This window comes from Elgaria multicarinata, chromosome 2 (assembly GCF_023053635.1).
Source record: "Elgaria multicarinata webbii isolate HBS135686 ecotype San Diego chromosome 2, rElgMul1.1.pri, whole genome shotgun sequence".
NCBI lineage: Eukaryota > Metazoa > Chordata > Lepidosauria > Squamata > Anguidae > Elgaria > Elgaria multicarinata.
The window spans coordinates 25,156,220-25,175,733 of NC_086172.1; the positions used below are offsets into that span (position 1 = coordinate 25,156,220).

General features: G+C 42.6%; 1 protein-coding gene across 1 annotated transcript in view; it reads right to left on the reverse strand.

Moving 5' to 3' along the window:
• CNBD2 (cyclic nucleotide binding domain containing 2) overlaps positions 1 to 19,514 on the reverse strand; it is a 29,761-nt gene that overhangs the window by 3,036 nt on the left and 7,211 nt on the right. Inside the window, exons 5-11 of the mRNA XM_063147701.1 lie at positions 17,796 to 17,959; positions 16,615 to 16,771; positions 12,009 to 12,160; positions 9,908 to 10,046; positions 6,838 to 6,964; positions 5,485 to 5,671; positions 1,971 to 2,136 (exon numbers count right to left, since the gene is read on the reverse strand). Of these exons, the coding sequence (XP_063003771.1) occupies positions 1,971 to 2,136; positions 5,485 to 5,671; positions 6,838 to 6,964; positions 9,908 to 10,046; positions 12,009 to 12,160; positions 16,615 to 16,771; positions 17,796 to 17,959 (1,092 nt within the window). The remainder of the gene's footprint in view (positions 1 to 1,970; positions 2,137 to 5,484; positions 5,672 to 6,837; positions 6,965 to 9,907; positions 10,047 to 12,008; positions 12,161 to 16,614; positions 16,772 to 17,795; positions 17,960 to 19,514) is intronic.

Here is a 19,514-nt window from a genome sequence, read left to right on the forward strand (position 1 = left end):
CTGTGTAAACTTACTGCTGAATGTAAGTCGTTTTCTGGATCTACCATGAAAGCAGCCAAGGGGATGGAGCAAGGTGGTTGTGAGGACTTCTCTTTCCTCAGGAACATTCTAGGCCTCTCCAGATTTTCAACCCCCCAAAATAAGTATCTACCCTTTTTATTTTTAGGAATATATGGGGAAATGTGCAGACAAAACCTGTAATAATATGCATGGGCTCAGAAGTAAAGCAGCACCAGGTTGCCCTCACTTTTAGAGAAATGCTGCACTTTTGCTGCTGTGGGGTGGTGTCAGATAATCCCAATGTGGGATCATAGCATAGCATAGCACAGTAGAGTTAGAAGGGGCCTAACGCAGCCTGGCCTTCATGTCCAACCCCTTGCTGAATGCAGGAATCCACCTTAAAGCACACCTGACAGACGGCATACCTAAAGGATATAATACCTCACAATAAATCATTTTAAGCTGCAATTGTAAATTTACTAGGGAGTAAGTCCTACTTGAGCCCAGTGGGACTTACCTTTGAGTTAACATGCACAGGACAAGACTGGTGATTACCCAGACAGTACTTCAAAAGTACTTAGACAGTGTGGGCTTTCTGGCAGCCATTAAGTTCACTGTGCCTGCCCCCTCCCTCTCACCCAGCTTCTGGCAACCATTGGGAGGTCACCTTCTGCCCAGAGTGCCCCCAGAGCAAGGGCAGATGGCAGAAGAGGCGGGCTGATCTTGCTCCAGCCTAAAAAGCCAGGGGAAGTCCCCGACTTTTCTGCCGCACATCTTTGTCTCTTTGCGCTGCGGTGGCAGCAAATTGGCAGCTGTGACATATAACTAAGGTACAAACTAAGGTAAGGTGAGGCAAGATGGTGAAGGTTTGCATCAAGCAAACAAACATACACCATCTTGCCCCAGCATATCTATTTCAACCCATATGAAGCCAGGTCCATTCCCTGGTCGTATAATAAGCGAAACTTTTATTTATGGTGTTAAGAACATAAGAACATAAGAAATGCCCTGCTGGATCAGACCGAGGGTCCATCTAGTCCAGCACTCTGTTTACACAGTGGCTGACCAGCCATCAGCAGGGATGAACAAGCAGGACATGGTTCAACAGCACCCTCCCACCCATGTTCCTCAGCAACTGGTGCACACAGGCTTACTACCTTGGATACTGGAGATAGCTCACAGCCACCAGGGCTAATAGCCATTGATAGCCTTCACCTCCAGGAATTTATCCAACCCCCTTTTAAAGCCATCCAGATTGGTGGCCATCACCACATGTTGTGGTAGTGAGTTCCATAATTTAACTATGCACTGTGTGAAGAAGTACTTCCTTTTATTTGTCCTGGATCTCCCACCAGTTTCATGGGATGACCCCGGGTTCTAGTATTTTGAAAGAGGGAGAAAAATGTCTCCCTATCCACATTCTCCATATCATGCATAATTTTATACACCTCTATCCTGACCCCCTTTAGCCTCCATTTTTCCAAGGTAAACAATCCCAGCTGATGTAACCTTCCCTCGTAGGGGAGATGCTCCAGCCCCTTCATCATTTTAGTTGCCCTTTTCTGCACTTTTTCCAGCTCGATAATATCCTTTTTTAGTTGTGGTGACCAGAACTGTACACAGTATTCTAAATATGGTCACACCATAGATTTGTATAAAGGCAATATGATACTGGCCATTTTATTCTCAAGTTCTTTTCCTATAATGCCTAACATGGAGTTTGCCTATGTTGTTGTTGTTTTACATTGATGTGCGATACCCACTCACTATACCTAGACCGATCGCCATCAAATGTCTGACTACAGGCATTTATTAATTAAATTATTTATATCCAGCTTTGTGGCCCTAAAAAGCCGCCATAAAGTGGCTTACATATAAAACAAAATGCAATTAAAACAAATTAAAATGAACTAAAACCGGCAGCAGAATAAATCAGCAAGGAAAGGCATTCCAAAGAAGTCTATACTCACTATGAATTCCCCTTTACGAAGTTCATCCATCCTGATATATACAGCCGCAGCCGCAGAAGTTGGCATATTTCCATAGGAAGTAGAATACGTTAATTTCTTTTCATACAGTCCTGATATAACCCTTTGAACTATCTCCGACTCCTCCTGCTGCAGGTCACATGCTGGACTAGAAGGAAGAAGAAGAAGAAGAAGAAGAAGAAGAAGAAGAAGAAGAAGAAGAAGAAGAAGAAGAAGAAGAAGAAGAAGAAGAAGAAGAAGATTATTTCTTACCTGCCTCTCTGTCTCGATTGAGGTGGGGAACAACAAGAAATATAAAATACATAAAATACTGATTAAAAACAGACTATACACTGTTAAAACATCCCTAAAACATCCTAAAATTCCACTGGATAGTGGAAGATCATAGGTAACCATAGGTAAGACCACAGGTAACCCCCTACCCTGATAAATTTAGCATCGTGCTCATTACATGAATGTCATCTATTTTACCCCTCTCAGAACAAAATGAGAATTGGAAATCACACTTTTTTTCCAATGACAAACAACTTCAGAATGAATAGGCCTTTGCTGTTGTTTTCCTTCATCTCTGACTTTAGAACTGCCCTCACTCTCAGTGACCATGCTCTTTCCACAGCACTTTGGGGGTTACTTCACTTTAGGACAGGGGTAGGCAACTTGTGGCCCTCCATATGTTTTGACCACAAGTGCCACCATCCTTAACCATTGGCTATGGCTGATGGGGGTTGTAGGCCAAAACATCTGGAGGATCATATATTGTCCACTCCTGCGTTCAGGAGCAGGCTTTAGCTTTCCTTCCCTTGTCAGGTAAGGCTTTTTTTAAAACTTACGACCTAAAACTTGCTGATGCCTTACACCATAGGTGTTGGACTACAACTCCCAGAACCCCCCAGTCAGCATAGCATAGGAACCAACAATGAGCCTGTCGGGCTCAACGATTCCTGCTCCAGGCTCGATGTCTCAACCTGAGCAATTCATCTCAATGACTGGCCCCACACAGACCATGTTGCCCCACCTTATCTTCCTGACCCAGGACCTGGCCACTGGCTCATTTTTTATCACGTTATCCATCTCTAGCCTCCAGGTGGGCAACCTACCACCCTAGAGCCACATGTGACCCTCTGTCTTACTTTCAAAAGCTCCCTGCAAGCAATCAGTTCAAAGCAGGAGTAATCCGTCCCTCCCCTGGCAGGGAGAAAAGGGAAGAGAGAGAAAGAGGGTGTCAGAAAGAAAAAGACAGAAGAAGAGGGCGTTTCAGCAGGCACAGCTTTTCAGATCCTTGCATGACAAGCAAGTATGTTTCCAAATTCTTCCTCCTGGATTTTGGAGTTTACTGATCTCATTTCTGAAGTGCAGCAGTTGCATTAGGCATTCTCTATTGTTCTGTTTGGAAACTAAGTACAGAGCACTTTGCCACCATTCATTCATGTCTTCCCCAATCTGCATTAACAATGTTTATATGATGTGCATTGAGAAAATACAGAAAAGAAAGAAAAGCAATTTGGATGTGATCACATCAGTGATAGAAAGCAGATTCTTTTTGTGTGTTTTGCAAAAGCTTGGGAGTGCACATGTACAAAAGTAAAACACCACACAATTATAGCAAGATCTATTTTTATTTTTGCTGTGTTTTGTCTGTCTATTTGTGTGCCCTTGTAACAATTGGGGTGGGGGAAGAGATGGAAATGGATGGATAGAACTGAAAGGCACTGAGAGGGGTATTGACTAGCCAACCAGTCTAAGCTCGATACAGCATAAATCTCCTCTGCCTGCAGCCTTCCAAAGAGAGCTGTCAGCTGACCTCAGAGACTGAAGATGGCCAGCTGACCTCTGAAGCAAATGAAGAGGCACTAGGGCCCTCTAAAACATTTCCTTCCAGGCTAGTCCAGCAACATGTCTCATTGAAAAGCAACAAAGAGTCTTGTGGCATGTTAAAGACTAACAATTTTATTCTGGCATAGGTTTTTGTAGACAAAATTCCACTTCATCCGATGCAAGGAGTATTTTGGAGAGTTTCATGGTTATAAGCAGTACACACAGGGTGGGTGGGGGATTGTAAACAGTGAGTTAAGAAGGGAATTAAATGCAAAAAGTGACAATCACATTGTTAACGGCGGTCATTCACAGTGGGCTCGTTCAGATGACACTGAGGGCTCTGTGGTTAGCTTAACCATGCTTCTCTGTGGTTAGCAGTAACCACAAGCTCATACATGACACTGTTAACCCTGTCCGGTTCCCGGTTTCATTAACCACACGCTAACCACAATCAGTTAGATGAGCGCCTGAGTCCTCCGAATGCTCTGCTCTGTATCCCATCAGCCCTCATGCTAAGAGAGCCTCCAGTTGCGCGATTTAGGCCGCTCTATACTGCTAGCTCTATGATTTTGGGCCCTTAACCACAGGTGTGTGTCAGACGACACCTTAAGCCAAAGTTAGCGCTGCTAACCCTGCTGCAGAACAGCGTTAGTGAAGCCGACCACAATGTGGTTAGCGGAGGCACCAGGTTAAGGAAAATACATGTCGGACGACACCGTTAACCCCACTGCTTAACCAAAAGCCCTTAACCAGCATGGTTAATGGTGTCGTCTGAACGGGGCCAGTGTATTTGCTGGTAACACAAACACTCTGGCACTAGGTAAGTCAATTAGCACATGTAGAATCATCATCATCATCTTATCCTGATTCTAGCCTCTCCTGATAGAATGAATTCTAACTCTGCAGTGATTAGAGCGGGAGGCTGCCAGGTTTTTATCACACTACATGTGTTAATTGACTTATCTAGAACTGGGCCTATGTCTCCACCCTCAGCCCATCAGTTCCTGACCTCCAACATGTTCAGGACCACGCCTCTGACCCATATGACCATCACCTTATCTGTGTCAGACCCAAACTCCATGGCAACCTGTCACAAGCCTGGCCCCAGATGTCACCATAATGGAATATTCTAGGAAACTGTGTCTGCTCAAATACAGCCCCTACCAATTACAGTATGCATTAGCCTAGTTATTACCCCCCACGGGTAAAACTAACCCAATTTGATTCTCAGTCATTTGGAAACAGCAAGCTCAAAATCATGGTGTTCTTGACCACACTCTCTCTCTCTCTCTCACACACACACACGGATTGCTACATTATAAAGAAATTAACTAAAAAAAGTCTAAAGGGGAGGGGCTAGGTTTACAAACTACCCATCTCTCTCTCCGCACCATCCAAATTTGCTTTGAAAGACATCTGAAAGCAAGACAGCCAGTGTGTAGTGGCTAGAGTGTCGGACTGGGAGTTGGGAGATCTGGGTTCTAGTGGGGAAACCCACGGCCATGGAAACCCACTGGGTGACTTTGGGCCAGTCACAGACTCTCAGCCCAACCCACCTCACAGGGTTGTTGTTGTGAGGATAAAATGGAGAGGAAGAGGAGGATTATGTACACCGCCTTGGGTTCCTTGCAGGAAAAAAGGCGGGATATAAATACAATAATAAAAAAGATCCTCTTCTCACCTCTTCTCACCCATGTTCACCTTCATCACCACACTTTTGTGACTCTTGCTGAAGAGAGAACGTTGTCTTTCGTAGCCTTCATATACTTTATCTTGCTGCTGAAGGTAATAGTCTTTCAGCTCGCTCATTCTATGTTGAGAGTAAGAGTTCCACATGGTGCTTTTGAATCTGTCAACACAGGCAATCTCTACAAAGACAGAAGGAGAGGAAAACATCCCTGGAATGAGGCATTAAAAAAGCCAAGGTCCCTCTTGCCTTTTGGTATCCATATATTATTGTTGGTGTTTTAAACATTCTAAAGCATAGGCGTGTACTCCAAAAGTTCTTATCTCTGGAATTGGTTTTCTTTTCCTTACAGTGTTTTCGTACATGAAGCTTTGTCCTTCTGGCATGAATTTATGTTAAGTCTGAGGCAGAATAGGGGGCTGTCTATACACACTGCATACCCCATGAGGGCTGTGCAGTGGAGCTACGTCATTTACACAACGCAAACACCAATTTGCAGCCACAACAGGCTTTTCTCCCCAAAATTGCGTGCTATAAAATGTCCCAACTTACCGCAGCTTTTCCCTTCGCTGCGAAGTCAACACCCTCGTTTTCGCCATCTGTCGGCAGTGACCTCGCTTTGGGTTCAAGCTAGGGCTGTTCCCGGGGGGCAGAATGAGGCCCGAGATAAGATGCGGTAAGCCGGGCAGAGGACGGGCTACACCAGCTTAATGGCCTTTGGTGCTGCAGCTTTTTTGTCCAGAAAGCCCACGCTCCCTTCTACAATGAAGATTTAGCGTTTAGCATTTCCACCCTGCAGCTGCGATGCCGTGTAACACTGCTCTGCAACCAATCAGGGGCCAACCTGGGGGTGGAGCCTGGTGGAAGGTGACCAGCGATTGGTTGCCTTCCACTAGGAAGAAGGAGGGGGCGGCTTTGGGACCAGGATGATCACCCAGAAACCCCGAGCTCCCTCCTCAGCGTCAGGATTACCTGACGCCCTCAGGAGAGGGCGTGGAGTTGATGAGGGAAGCGCTGCAAACTCAGCACTGTGAAGTCAGCCCCTTGATTTTTGCTGCTCTACCTTCCAACATAGAGCATTAATATTGACTATGTTAAGGTGTTTTTCTTCCACAGCAGCTGCTTCCTACAGAGACCAAGGCCGTAGCTAGACCTAAGGTTTATCCCAGGATCATCCCGGGTTCGTCCCTGCCTGAGCACTGGATGCCCTGTGTGGCACTTAGATGAACAGGTTTGACCCCAGGACAATCCTGGGATAAACCTTAGGTCTAGCTACGGCCCAAGACTGATATTTTAACGTGGTGAAGCCTGGGTGAATAACTTCCGTGCAGTCAAACGCCAACATACCAGCAGCCATACGGTGCCTTTCTCTCATCTGCAGTTTGCGTTTGGGAAAACACAGTTGTTTCGCGAGCCATTTTTGATAAGAAGGGCAAGTGGTGAGGTTAACCAGTCGCAAAACCTCAGTGATGCCCTGTTGAAACAAAAGAAGAACAAAAAGCAGTGGAGTTGATACTGCAGGCCTGTAGCCAGAAATTGTGTGGCAAGGGGCAAAAATCAACAGCAAACAGCAGGACTCTAAATACAGGCACCCTTGAGTATTAAGCAAAGAATGTCTTTTAATAATAAAAGACTAACGTTTTTAAATAAAACTTAAAAACAAGTACCTACAGAAGTAGCCAAAATTGTGGACACTTTTTTGAAATTTTCATGTTTTGCAACTTTGCATGCTTATAGAAAATGTTCGGTTTCAAATATGTACAAAAATTGTGGAAGGTGGTGTTTTTAGAGATTGAAGAAATTGTGGGAATGAAGATAGAACGAACACCAAAAGTTGCATTACTGTCACTATTTGAAGATTTAAAACGTAAAAAAGAAATTAAGGAATTGATAACGAATTTGCTGACTGCAGCAAGATTGACTGTAGCTAGGAACTGGAAGATTCAAGGAGATTATTGTATTGAAGTATGGTACAAAGAAGTATGGGATATAGCTATTAATGACAAATTGACTTGTAATATTAAAGTGAGAAGAAGTATAGCTAAAACAAATGATTTTGAAGGAATCTGGAAACAGTTCCTAATATTTGTGTTTTCTTAGGGAAGTGGGAAACCGCCAGCTGAAGAAAGCATGAGATTTTGGAATCAGGAATGAGATCCCGAGGTGGGGGGGTGCACGTATATGTTAATTTTGATTATGTTATTTAGATAAGATATTAATGTCAATCAACAATTATGTAGTATTTTTTTTTAATTGTAATGGTGTATGTTTAAGTATTGTAGAAAATAAAAAATTAAAAAAGAAAAGAAAAAGAAAATGTTCGGTTTCATGAAATTCAAATGTTGAAAGACCTGATTCATGTAATACAACAATCCTGCTTCTTTTCCTGGGTTTCCAATCAAGCCTTTTCTTTGGTGCCATTGCTCTAGTTATGATGTACGTCCGTACACTTTTAATTTGGGAAATACTTCAAATATTCACACAATCTCCAATTGCGCTTCAGTTACAGAGCAAACAGCAAAACTTGACTTTCCCCAACTTGAAACATGACGTATCGCAGCTACTGCCCTGTGACTGGTCCCCAGAACAAGGGCTGTGATTGGCCAGTAGGGTTTGCAATTCCAATCCGCTTCTTCCCCCAATCACACCTGTGTTTGTTTTTAGACTAAAGTAAGCATAACTTTTTTTGTATTGCAGATATTTTCATTCTGATTTTTGTATTGAATTCAGCATTAAATTCTCTTTCGATTGATATATAAACATTTGCATTTCGTGAAACAGAACATTTTTTATAAGCATGCAAAGTTGCAAAACATGAAAATTTAAAAAAGTATCTACAGTTTTGGCCACCACTATAAGTGCTTTTCAATCAGTAATACCATCACCTTCGCACTCACTGACCAAAAGAGTAGAGCTGCAGTGTTTTCCTCTTTCTGGGCACTTGCACACTTTCTCTTACATTTCTACAAATAAAAGGTTTAGAGAGCAATCCTATGGCTGTCCCTGGATGAGCATGAACTGCCCAGAGAACTTTGGCTATTGAGTAGTACAAAAATGAATTGCATGAATGTATTTCCATGTTCCTTTGAAGACGTAGCTACCAGTAGGTGTTACCGATAGAGTGTGACACTAAGGGACAAGCTACACATTGCTTTGAAGATGTAGCTAGCAGCTTTCTATTTTATTCTAAAAAGTGCAAACTCTCTGATCTGGACCCTAGCATGGAGGGTAGGGGGGATTTAACCCTTTATCTCCCACTGTGGTCCTCATCCAGATTGCCCGCCTTCCCACGCCTGCAATTTTCATTGCAAAAAAGTGATCCATTAAAAATAATAATCACATTTTAGCAATAAAAATGAAAGGTATTGGGTCCCCCAATCTGGATTGGCTCCACAGTAGGGGGTAAAAGGTTAAAGCCCCCCATCCCCCACTCTAAAGAACCAATCTAGATGGTGCAAAGTATATCATTATTTTAAATATATGTATTATTACATTTATCTCCTGCTTTTTTTCCTTTTGCAAGGAGTCCAAGGCAGCTTACACGATCCACCTTCTCCTCCTCTCCATTTTATCCTCATGATAACCCTATGAGATAAGTTAGGCTGAGAGTCTATAACTGGCCCTAAGTCACCCAATGAACTTCATGGCCAGTGGGGATTAGAACTCAGATCCCCTGAGTCCCAGTTCAACATTCTTACCACTTAGGGTGACCATATGACCAGATTTGCCTGGATTTGCCTGGGGTTTTGATGACAAATCCGGGAGGGAGAGGGGAAATCCGGATTTTTCCAAATAGCAGCTCTAGCAGGAATTAACAAAAATGCTTATAACTCCATCATTTTTTAAGATAAAGACATGAAACTTGGCATGATGATAGCTCTTAGGAAGGGCTTTAGTCATACCAAATTTGAAACAGATCCATTCATCCATTGATTTTTTAGGATTTTTTTTAAAAATTGAGGTTTTAAAATTATTATTTTTAAAATTGTCATTTTTAAAGATAAAGAGATGAAAGTTGGCACCATGATAGCTTTTAGATAGAGCTTTAGCCATACCAAATTTGAAACAGTTCTGTTCATCCATTGATATTTAGGAATTTTTTAAAATTTGAGAATTTAATTTAAAAAAAAAATGTTATTTTTAAAGATAAAGAGATGAAACTTGGCACCATGATTGCTCTTAACAAGGACTTTAGCTATGCCAAGTTTGAAACAGATCTGTCCATCCATAGAGTTTTAGGATTTTTAAAAAAGTTTGAGGTTTTAAAATTATTTTTAAAAAATAATTTTAACATGGCGACCATGTTGTCCTCCTTTTTGGTTTCCAAAATATGGTCACCCTATTACCACTACACCATACTGGCTCCTTGAAGTAAGTTCTGAATTATTCTGTATCATTACTTGCAAACTGATCTCACCTTTGTAATAAATATCATGTTGGAGGATTCTGCAAGGTCATTGGCAATCACCTGTCCATAGTGAAACCTCTCTACTTTGCACATATTGGCTATTTTCTCTATTGAGGCATCAGACAAGGTTTCAAAAAGTTCCAGCGTTCTGAAAACAGAAGGAGTGAACAGGGTCTTTTCATCTGTTAACTGAAATGTAACTGAAAGCCTACCTTTTAAGCAACTCTTACACATCACTAAAGTCCAAACTACACGGAAGACACATGACATTCCACCCAGGTATGGCCCAATTACATGTCTGTGGGGGGTTTGATATAAAGAGAAAATGGGACATGGGCAGAGGAGTGGGTGTCTGAACCCTCCCAAGGTCCCGTGTCTGACGCCAGGCCTGGTCATGTCCTCCCTCCATTTTTGTTTGCCCAGCACAGAGCGTCATCACATGGGAGGAAATCTCGTTTCCTTACCGTCACTTCTCCAACCCCCGTGTTTGTCCCTCATTACTTCGTTTTATGTCCGGAGGAGAAAGAGGATGTAAACAAACACCACATGGCCCATTTAGGAGCCATTTTAATTGCGTCACTTTTCCTGCATACAGCAGGAGATCGAGGCACATTCCATTTTAAAAAAACTCGGATTAAAAGGGGTCAATTTTGTGATGGAAAAATAAGCAGAAGGAGCGGGAGGCAGACATCATTGTCTAAAGGATGCGCACACATCTGTAAGTAGGGAGTAGCAAGTGTGCAATAAAGCACACATCTGATGAACCTCACAGACAGGAGCACTGAATCCATGTGGCTGAAATTGTTCCTCCTGCCATTTAATTCCCCCAGAATGCAGGGCCTGGGGTCCTGCTACATGATACATTAAATACAGAGGGGGCCCGACTTGTGAATCACTAAAAAAAGGACGTGCATAGCCCAAAAAAAGGACACTGAGTTGCATGCAACTTACATATGCTAATTTGTAAGTTGCATGCAAATCAGCCATTCAAGATTTCTTTCTTTTTTTTACTAACAAGTAAGAATGCCCCCACCCCCAATTGAGGCCACACCAATAGAGGCTTTCCCCCATTATTTTAGCCCCTGCACAGGGAGCTGAATTTCAGAAAAAGTATCTGGGAGGGGAAGATTTAACTTTCCCGTATCGTGATTTTCTGTCAAACACCACCACCATGTGAAAACAGCCTCACTGTCTTTCATTGTAAAAGAGACTTGTGGCACCTTAAAGGTTAACACATTTATGTATTTTAGCACAAGCTCTCATGGAGACTATTCTGATGAAGCAGACAGTGTCCATGAAAGTTTCCACCAGAATAAATTAATTTGTCAGTCTTCTAGGTGTCACAAGACTCTTCGATGTCATCACCATCCGTACTTCTTGCATTTCAGTTCCCTCTGACAAACAACACAGTTTATACTCTTCCACCCACACCTTGCAGCATGTATATATAAATCTGCCAATGTGAGGTTAACACTTTATGCACCTGATAAAGTGGACAGCATCTACAGGAGCTGATGCCATAATAAATTAATTAGTCTTTAACGTGCCAAAAGACTCTTTGAGCTTCACTACACACAGGAAAAATCCTGCAACCTTAGCAGGGCTTTCGTCCTCTGCAGTCTTCCCACCATGAAGACACAGTCCTTTACACGCGACCATGTAATTTTGAATTGAAAACTTCCCTTCCTGGAAAGGCTCCATTGAGTTTAATGAGGCAGTGCCATCTAGTGGCGGAATTATAGCACAATGCCAAGTTTACACACTAGAAGATCCCACTATATCCCAGATAATCCCACATTATCTCTGGTTCTTTTAAAAAAAGAGATTTCCAGGGGATAGTGTGGGAGACATCCTGGACACTGACGACATTTTGTAATGGACCCAGAAACTTCTGTGAGTAGCCAATCATGAGCATGCAATAAATTGATCATTTAGAGATGCTCTTGGTGTTTTATGCTCCAACAGACTAATACAGCTATATTATTTATTTATTTATTTATTTATTACATTTATATACTGCCCCATAGCCAAAGCTCTCTGGGCGGTTTACAAAACAAGAGAATAAGCAACACAAGAGGCTGTTGTAGAGGGTTATGGTGGGAGAAGTTACCTGAAAAATTCATATCGATTTTTGAATTCTCGTTGAATTTCCTTGTCCAGCTTATAGGCAAAAAAATCCTTTTTATCCACCACCAGCAGTTCGGTTTCCTCCATACAGACAATAGTGAAAAATCTCCTTTTTCTTTGTAAAAGGGCAACTTCCTGTTAGCATGAAAGAAAATAGGAATGAGAGAGCACAAATATATGGTGGATTATTTAAAATCATTCCTGGATTCCTCATTTTGTCAGTTCTTAGCAATGCACAAGTCTACTCTTCTTCTCAATATCTTTCAGTTTCTTTTCCCATTTGCATTGAGTATTCTAATATACAAAAAGATCACATATAAAGCACAAAAATATACACTATAACAGGCATTATAACCCATCATGTTATTATAACATAGTAAGATTAATAAACTGTATCCTATGCAGATACACTTCAAACATCCAGGAAAGCTCAGTTAATGGAAGCCAGATAATGGAAGCCTTCACCCTGGATACACACCCTTCTGTGACATCAGAGAAGTACAATGAGGCAGTGTTGTGATGTCATCACCAGCACTGCCCTAAAATGTCTTAGTACCTGCTGCATTGCCATGTACTGTAGATTTATTTTACTGTGGTGTAACATGGTTAGTGTGATGTAACATGGTGAGCCCTAGACTAGCATTTTAGAGCCAGTGTGGTGTAGTGGCTAAAGTGTTGGACTGGGAGTCAGGAGATCCAGGTTCTAGTCCCCACTCGGCCATGGAAACCCACTGGGTGACTTTGGGCCAGTCACAGACTCTCAGCCCAACCTACCTCACAGGGTTGTTGTTGTGAGGATAAAATGGAGAGGAGGACTATGTACACCGCCTTGGGTTCCTTGGAGGAAAAAAGGCGGGATAGAAATGCAATAAATAAATAAATAAATAAATTTTAGAATAAGAGATTAATTAATCTAGAGATTTAGATTGGGGCTGGGATGTGAAGAGGAGAATGTCCAAGCCTTTGCCTTTGTGCCACAACCACGATCCAAATTGCCTTTCTGAAACAAGCTGTGAAGAGGGAAACATATGGGCACACGCACACACACACAAATAATCTTTATTATTTATAGTTCCCTTATAGATATATTTATGCAAGTGATAATGGGGTGTGTGTGTGTTTGTAATGCGTTGGTTGGTGTTTTTTTTTACATTTTTAATAAAACCAGGGAAATGGTTCTGCCTGTATGATACTACCCTCCATGGCTAACTGTAACTTCTTGGGGTGATTTAAGTTAGGGAATTGGCATGATGGCAGCAAAGGACTGAGCCCTGCGCCTTACTCCTCCTATGACTGGGCCCCAGCCCAAATAAGGCTGCTTTCTGAAGAAGGTTCCTTCGGAAGTTCCAAACATGGGATCACTAATGCAACGTATTCTTTGGCTATGTCAGATCATTCAGTCCTAAAACCCGGGGTGGGCAACATGGGGCCTACAACTCGCATCACTCCAAGTCAGCACAGGCAACGGTGAGGGATCATGGGAGTTGTAGGCAAAACTATTGGAAGGGCCACAAGTTGCACACTCCTGCCCCACAAGCTGCCCACCCCCTCAAGCCAATCCTGAAAAAACACCCGTGTACTTGGACATTGTGCACTCACGTCCCCCTATACAGTCAGCTTTTTTAACTGAAGGAGGGTGAAGGTCTCCTTTGTAGGGGGAGGCATCAATACTTCAGTGGATTCTCCGGGCCAGTCTTCCACGGGGCTCCGGTGTCATGAGTATGCAATTCACACTGGTTAGCTTAAGGGCCCCAGGCAGCAACTACTTGGGTGCCCATGGTCACATCCCATTCAGTGGGGGGCTGTTGATGTCACAAGGTGGGGCCTGTTGATGTCATATGGTGGGCAACTCTTAAAAGACCAAAAAAAAAAAAAAAAAAGGACACAGCCCAGCATTGTGAACACTCTGAATAATTTGGGGCAGGCGGTGGTTGAAAATCTGGGGGAAAGTTGGAAATTAGGATGAAAATTTTAAAACCTCTTCTGAATCTTTTTATTTTCCAGAACGATGAAAAACTTTTTAAAGTAGCAATTTGAAAATCATATTGTTACCGCACAACTAGATCCAAGAGCACATTGGTGATACTGCTGTATTTGTCTGAAAAGAAATGCTTTATATTAGTGTTGTACCCCGCCTCAATCCAGAGGGAGAGGCGGGTAATAAATAAAATTATTATTATTATTATTATTATTATTATTATTATTATTATTATTATTATTATTATTATTTGTAATGAAATCTGTATTCACTTTATCTCCTTCCATAATGTTAAATCTCTCCCCTATTTGTTCCTTTCTCTTCTATGTTCTATTAAATCTCTTATTAAATCCCTGCGCCTTTTCTTCCTTTATATTTGACACATTTGTAGCCTGTCTTTCTACCAAGGAGTCCAAGGAGCCTCACGTGGTCCTCCTCCTCCTATACGTTTTATCCACATAACAGCCCTGCAAAGTAGGTTAGGTGGAAAGTCAGTAAATGTCCCAAAGTCATCCAGTGAGCTTCATGGCCAAGCAGGGAGTGGGACTTCCATTAGAGTAAACCCACCTAGGTTTTTGCATAGCTGGCTCCAATTCAAAATGCTGGTATTAACATTCAAACCAAAAATGGCTTGGGGCCAGGTTATCTGAAAGAACGCCTCCTCCCATATGTACCTGCCCAGACCCTAAGATCATCTTCAGGGGTCTTTCTCTGTAAGCCCCTGCCAAAGGAAGTGAGGCAGGTGGCTACCAGGAAGAGGGACTTCTCTGCTGTGGCACCCAAGCTGTGGAATGAGCTCTCTAGAGTATAACGTCAGCCTGGCACTTATGTTATACTCTTTTCGATGCCCTTTTATTTTCCCAATATTTTAACAGTTTACCATCTTAGACTTTTAACTTTGCTGTTTTAAATCTGTATTTTAAATCTGCATAAATCTCTGCATTGCTGCTTGGCTTTATCCTTGGTTATGCTTTTATACTGTACTTTTATATTGTGGTTTGTTTTATACCTTGAATTCTACTTGATGGTTTGAATTTTTGTGAACCACCCAGAGAGCTTCGGCTATTTGGCGGTATAGAAATGCAATAAATATAAGACATGCATAAATATCACCTGCTTGCTCATGCTCACCTGGCTCTGCCTTTTGCGTTAACTGCAGGCAGGCTGTTGATTGGTGGAAATACAGGGCAAGGCAGGCAAGCAGCTCCTGTTGCGTCCACTGCTGTCCAGTGAAATATGCAGTGTGGGGTGTCAAGGCACAGCCTGGCTTGCATGGTTGCTGCTTCTGTCTAGGCCAGGCCTCAGTAGGCACCGCTACTGTCCCTATAAGGCAGGCCGCCGCCATCACCAGTGCTTGGCAGCTGGCCAGGGAAGGCAGGGGGTGTGCCACTGGGTGTGCCACGCCACCGCTGCTCCTCCACTGCTACCAAATTTTAACATCTGAAAAAGCTTGCCTACCATTTCTTTGCTTCTAAGGGGGGAAATATTTTGTTGTTGAGGTTAAGTTGTAAGAAATAGACAAATCCCATACTTTAGCGTTAACTCTCTGTTTTGTATTTGGTATGAAACATAATAATTCATAGCTGTATATAATCAGTCCTTACCATTAGATCAGGGATGGGCAACTGAAGAATGTCCAGGTACTATTTCCCCCCCGCCTCCCCACCAGACAGGCCCCTGTGGATTTATTTATTTATTTTTTATTTATTTATTGCATTTCTATACCACCCAATTGCCGGAGCTCTCTGGGCGGTTCACAAAAATTGCAGTCCATAGGGCACCCCTCCCATTTTTTTTTTAAAGAAGCAAAAAATAATAATGCTGTTTTGCCACTGAAATTCAGTGGCAAACTGGTCTGCAGCATTACAGAGGACTGCAAGGATTACATTTAATTTGCTTCTAAGCCAAATGGAACCCTTTTAAAGTTCCGTAACCACTACAGGCAACATTTATTTTTATTTTAAAGAATTCTTTAAAAATACAGGAGGGCAGCAGAGGATGGTGGTGGGGGCCACATATGCGTGGCCCACCTCCTGCATTAGATGTTTCCAATTTTATTTTCCGTTTGTGGGATAGTCTATTATTATAGCAAAATACACTTCTGGCCCCTGGACTATATTCTTGAGGACAAAGCGGATCTCAGAATTCAGATATAGGGCGTCTCTGATCTACAGTTTACATTCTCAGGCTGGCTTCATCACAAATGATACACAGATTTTATCTATAACAGAGGGGCACAACCCGTGGCCCTCCAGACGTTATTGGGCTTCAACTCCCATCAGCCCCAGCCAGCCTGTCTGATGGTCAGGGATGATGGGAGTGGTAATCCAACAACCTTGAGGGGGGGGCACACACACAGATTCCCCACTTCTGATCTATAAATAAATAAATATCTTAATTTTGTGAACCGCCCAGAGAGCTTCGGCTATTGGGCGGTATAGAAATGCAATCAATCAGTCAATATCTTCCATCAGTCATGACAGTCATTTCTGTGTAGGCAGAGTAATTCTGACAAGTTTCACTCATGAAAAGAGCACTCTGGTATTCTGTGTTGATCTAAGGATATATACTTGGCTATAAATGTTGACGTGTGGCTGTAGCCAACACTCACTCCAAAAGAAGCTCCCCTCCGAAGTGTAGTTGGGTCTGCTTCCACAAAGGCGCTGCTTCCATCCTCATCATCAGTGATAGCAACCGTACCAAAATTGATGAAGTAGAAGCTGTCTCCCCATTGCCCCTTCTTGATGATCACTCTCCTGCGCCCAAACCTGGAGAAACAGACAATCATATGGCGTCACAAACTAGCAGAAAAGGACCTGAACTGGTTGACTCTTCACTATCTGAAGATTTGTTTAACAAAGCAGCATAGGATACACACAGATTGCCAGATTCAAAGCTTTATCACACCAGCGTTCTACTGTGCAATCACTGTGAATTGCATGCAAAGGACTCAGAAGTTTTCCACCTTATAATCTGCTCTGTTTGTGAGATACTCCCATGCATCCTGCCTTAATTGTGCAACAAAGCAAAAAGATTTGCTGTATTTAGCCCCTACTTTTTCAGCGTATCTTCTGAACTGCCGCTGGGGTGCAGGAGCAGGATTTTAAAGAAATGCTTATATCTGCGTAAGCTTTAAAGACACCAAAATTGGCACTGCAATAGATATTAGGGAGAGCTTTAAGCCTACCAAATTTGAATTGAATTGGGTGATCTGTTGATTTTTTATGATTTTTTTACATTTCCCCCCTTAAACTCACTTCCTGGTATGCAAAGGATTGCTGCCTCCCGGTAGCAAAAACAACAACCGCGAAAGCTTAGCGCTAAGGGGATAATCCGAGGGAAGCAGGTACATGGGATGAAGCTTTTTGCTTGGGTGAGTCTAAAATAGCAGGAGTGCTTCCACACTTTGGGCTCCATCACACAAGTGATTTATCACACACTCACCATGCCTGGAATGCGGTTTTACAGCTTGACGCCATCCCAGTCCTGCACTCGTTTCGCCTCTTCCCCTATGCTATCCCCTGGAAACCCCACTATGAAAAGAACCACTTTTAATGTGGCAATACCCGAGAAAAATGAGCCCTTCTGCCACCAGATGGCACTGTCTCAATAGAAGTGAAGGGAGGGAAAGCATTCAATTTAAAGTACATGGTCACCTGTGTAATGCAGCTCATAATAATAGTACCAAAGAACCAGGAAGCACAAAGCCCTGGTAAGGCGACATGATTTCCCCATAATGTAGAGATGCTCTTTGGACAGCTGTAGAGCCGCCATCCCTGCCCTCCAAATTACCGTTCAAAGCGGACTACTTTGGCCAGAAGGTTTTGCAGAGTTGGACTATACTGTCGGAAACTTTCCAGAAGCTGCAAGCGGTTTCGTAAGTGTCTTACTTCTAGATCAGTCCTCCACGCCGGTGGCTTCTTCGTTATTTGGATTGCGCTAAAAGGAAAATGATCCTGGAGAAGATTCCAAACATCTTTTAAGTTAAAACAATCACATGGATTGGAGGTCAAAGACGACATTCCCATGCTCCCAAAAGAGTTTGTATGATTGTTTCTCTTTTCATTTAGAAAAGAGGCAGACTCAGATCTCCTCTCTTGTATCTCAATGTGGGCAGAAATTTTGCACATGCCTCAAGTCTAAGTGTGAAATCCTATGCATGTTTAGACAGAAAAAAGGATCCATGGCAAATGCTATTTTGGGCTGCATTAATAAAAGTATAGCTTTCAAATCACGTGAGGTACTGGTTCCTCTCTATTCAGCCCTGGTTAGGCCTCATCTAGAGTATTGCGTCCAGTTCTTGGCTCCGCAATTCAAGAAGGACGCAGACAAGCTGGAGCGTGTTCAGAGGAGGACAACGAGGATGATCAGGGGTCTGGAAACAAAGCCCTATGAAGAGAGACTGAAAGAACTGGGCATGTTTAGCCTGGAGAAGAGAAGGTTGAGGGGAGACATGATAGCACTCTTCAAATACTTAAAAGGTTGTCACACAGAGGAGGGCCAGGATCTCTTCTTGATCCTCCCAGAACGCAGGACACGGAATAACGGGCTCAAGTTAAAGGAAGCCAGAATTCAGCTGGACATCAGGAAAAACTTCCTGACTGTTAGAGCAGTACGACAATGGAACCAGTTACCTAGGGAGGTTGTGGGCTCTCCCACACTAGAGGCCTTCAAGAGGCAGCTGGACAACCATCTGTCAGGGATGCTTTAGGGTGGATTCCTGCATTGAGCAGGGGGTTGGACTCCATGGCCTTGTAGGCCCCTTCCAACTCTGCTATTCTATGATTCTGAGTTGTGGGACTTTTTTTTCTGTCTAAACATGCATAGGATTGTTTCTGACGTACACTTGCTCAGATTCACCCATTACCCTAAACCTTTCCCGTTTTTTCAACCACTGCACTCTCACTCACTATCAAAAACTAGATACTCGGTAGTAACTGACAGCCAAGGTTTTTATTGACATTCTGTGTGCATGGTGTGTGTTTTTAGTATAATAATGGTGTTTTAATTTTTGTATCTTTTACTGTTTTAATTCTTATGTTCACCGTTCCAGATACGGAGCAGTATACAAATTTTGCAATAGATACATGCATAAATAACATGGTGGGCCCGGATGGTGTTATAAATCAAGTCAAGGGCATTATCCAATATACACCTATCACACTTTTGTAGCAAAGTTCACACAGGACCCCTGATTCATAATAGATGTTCACTGAGAGGTAGGTAGGAGGGAAATAACACTTTCTGGGCGACAAAACACCCACCTAAGCTTTTAAACTGTAGTAATATCTCTTTCCACAAAAGTGCTAGCAAGAGTACATCATCCGGATTCTGTGTTTTTAATTTGGAAAATCTGGTTTCATTTTGGATTTCTCCGAACTTTTGGTTTGTTGCATTCACAATGATATGGAATGCTTGAGCCCAAGGTGGTGATGATCAATGCAGGAACAGTAATTTGTACAGGGATAGGAAAAGGTTTATTTTCAGGTCCAGCTCTTTTAATAGAAAATG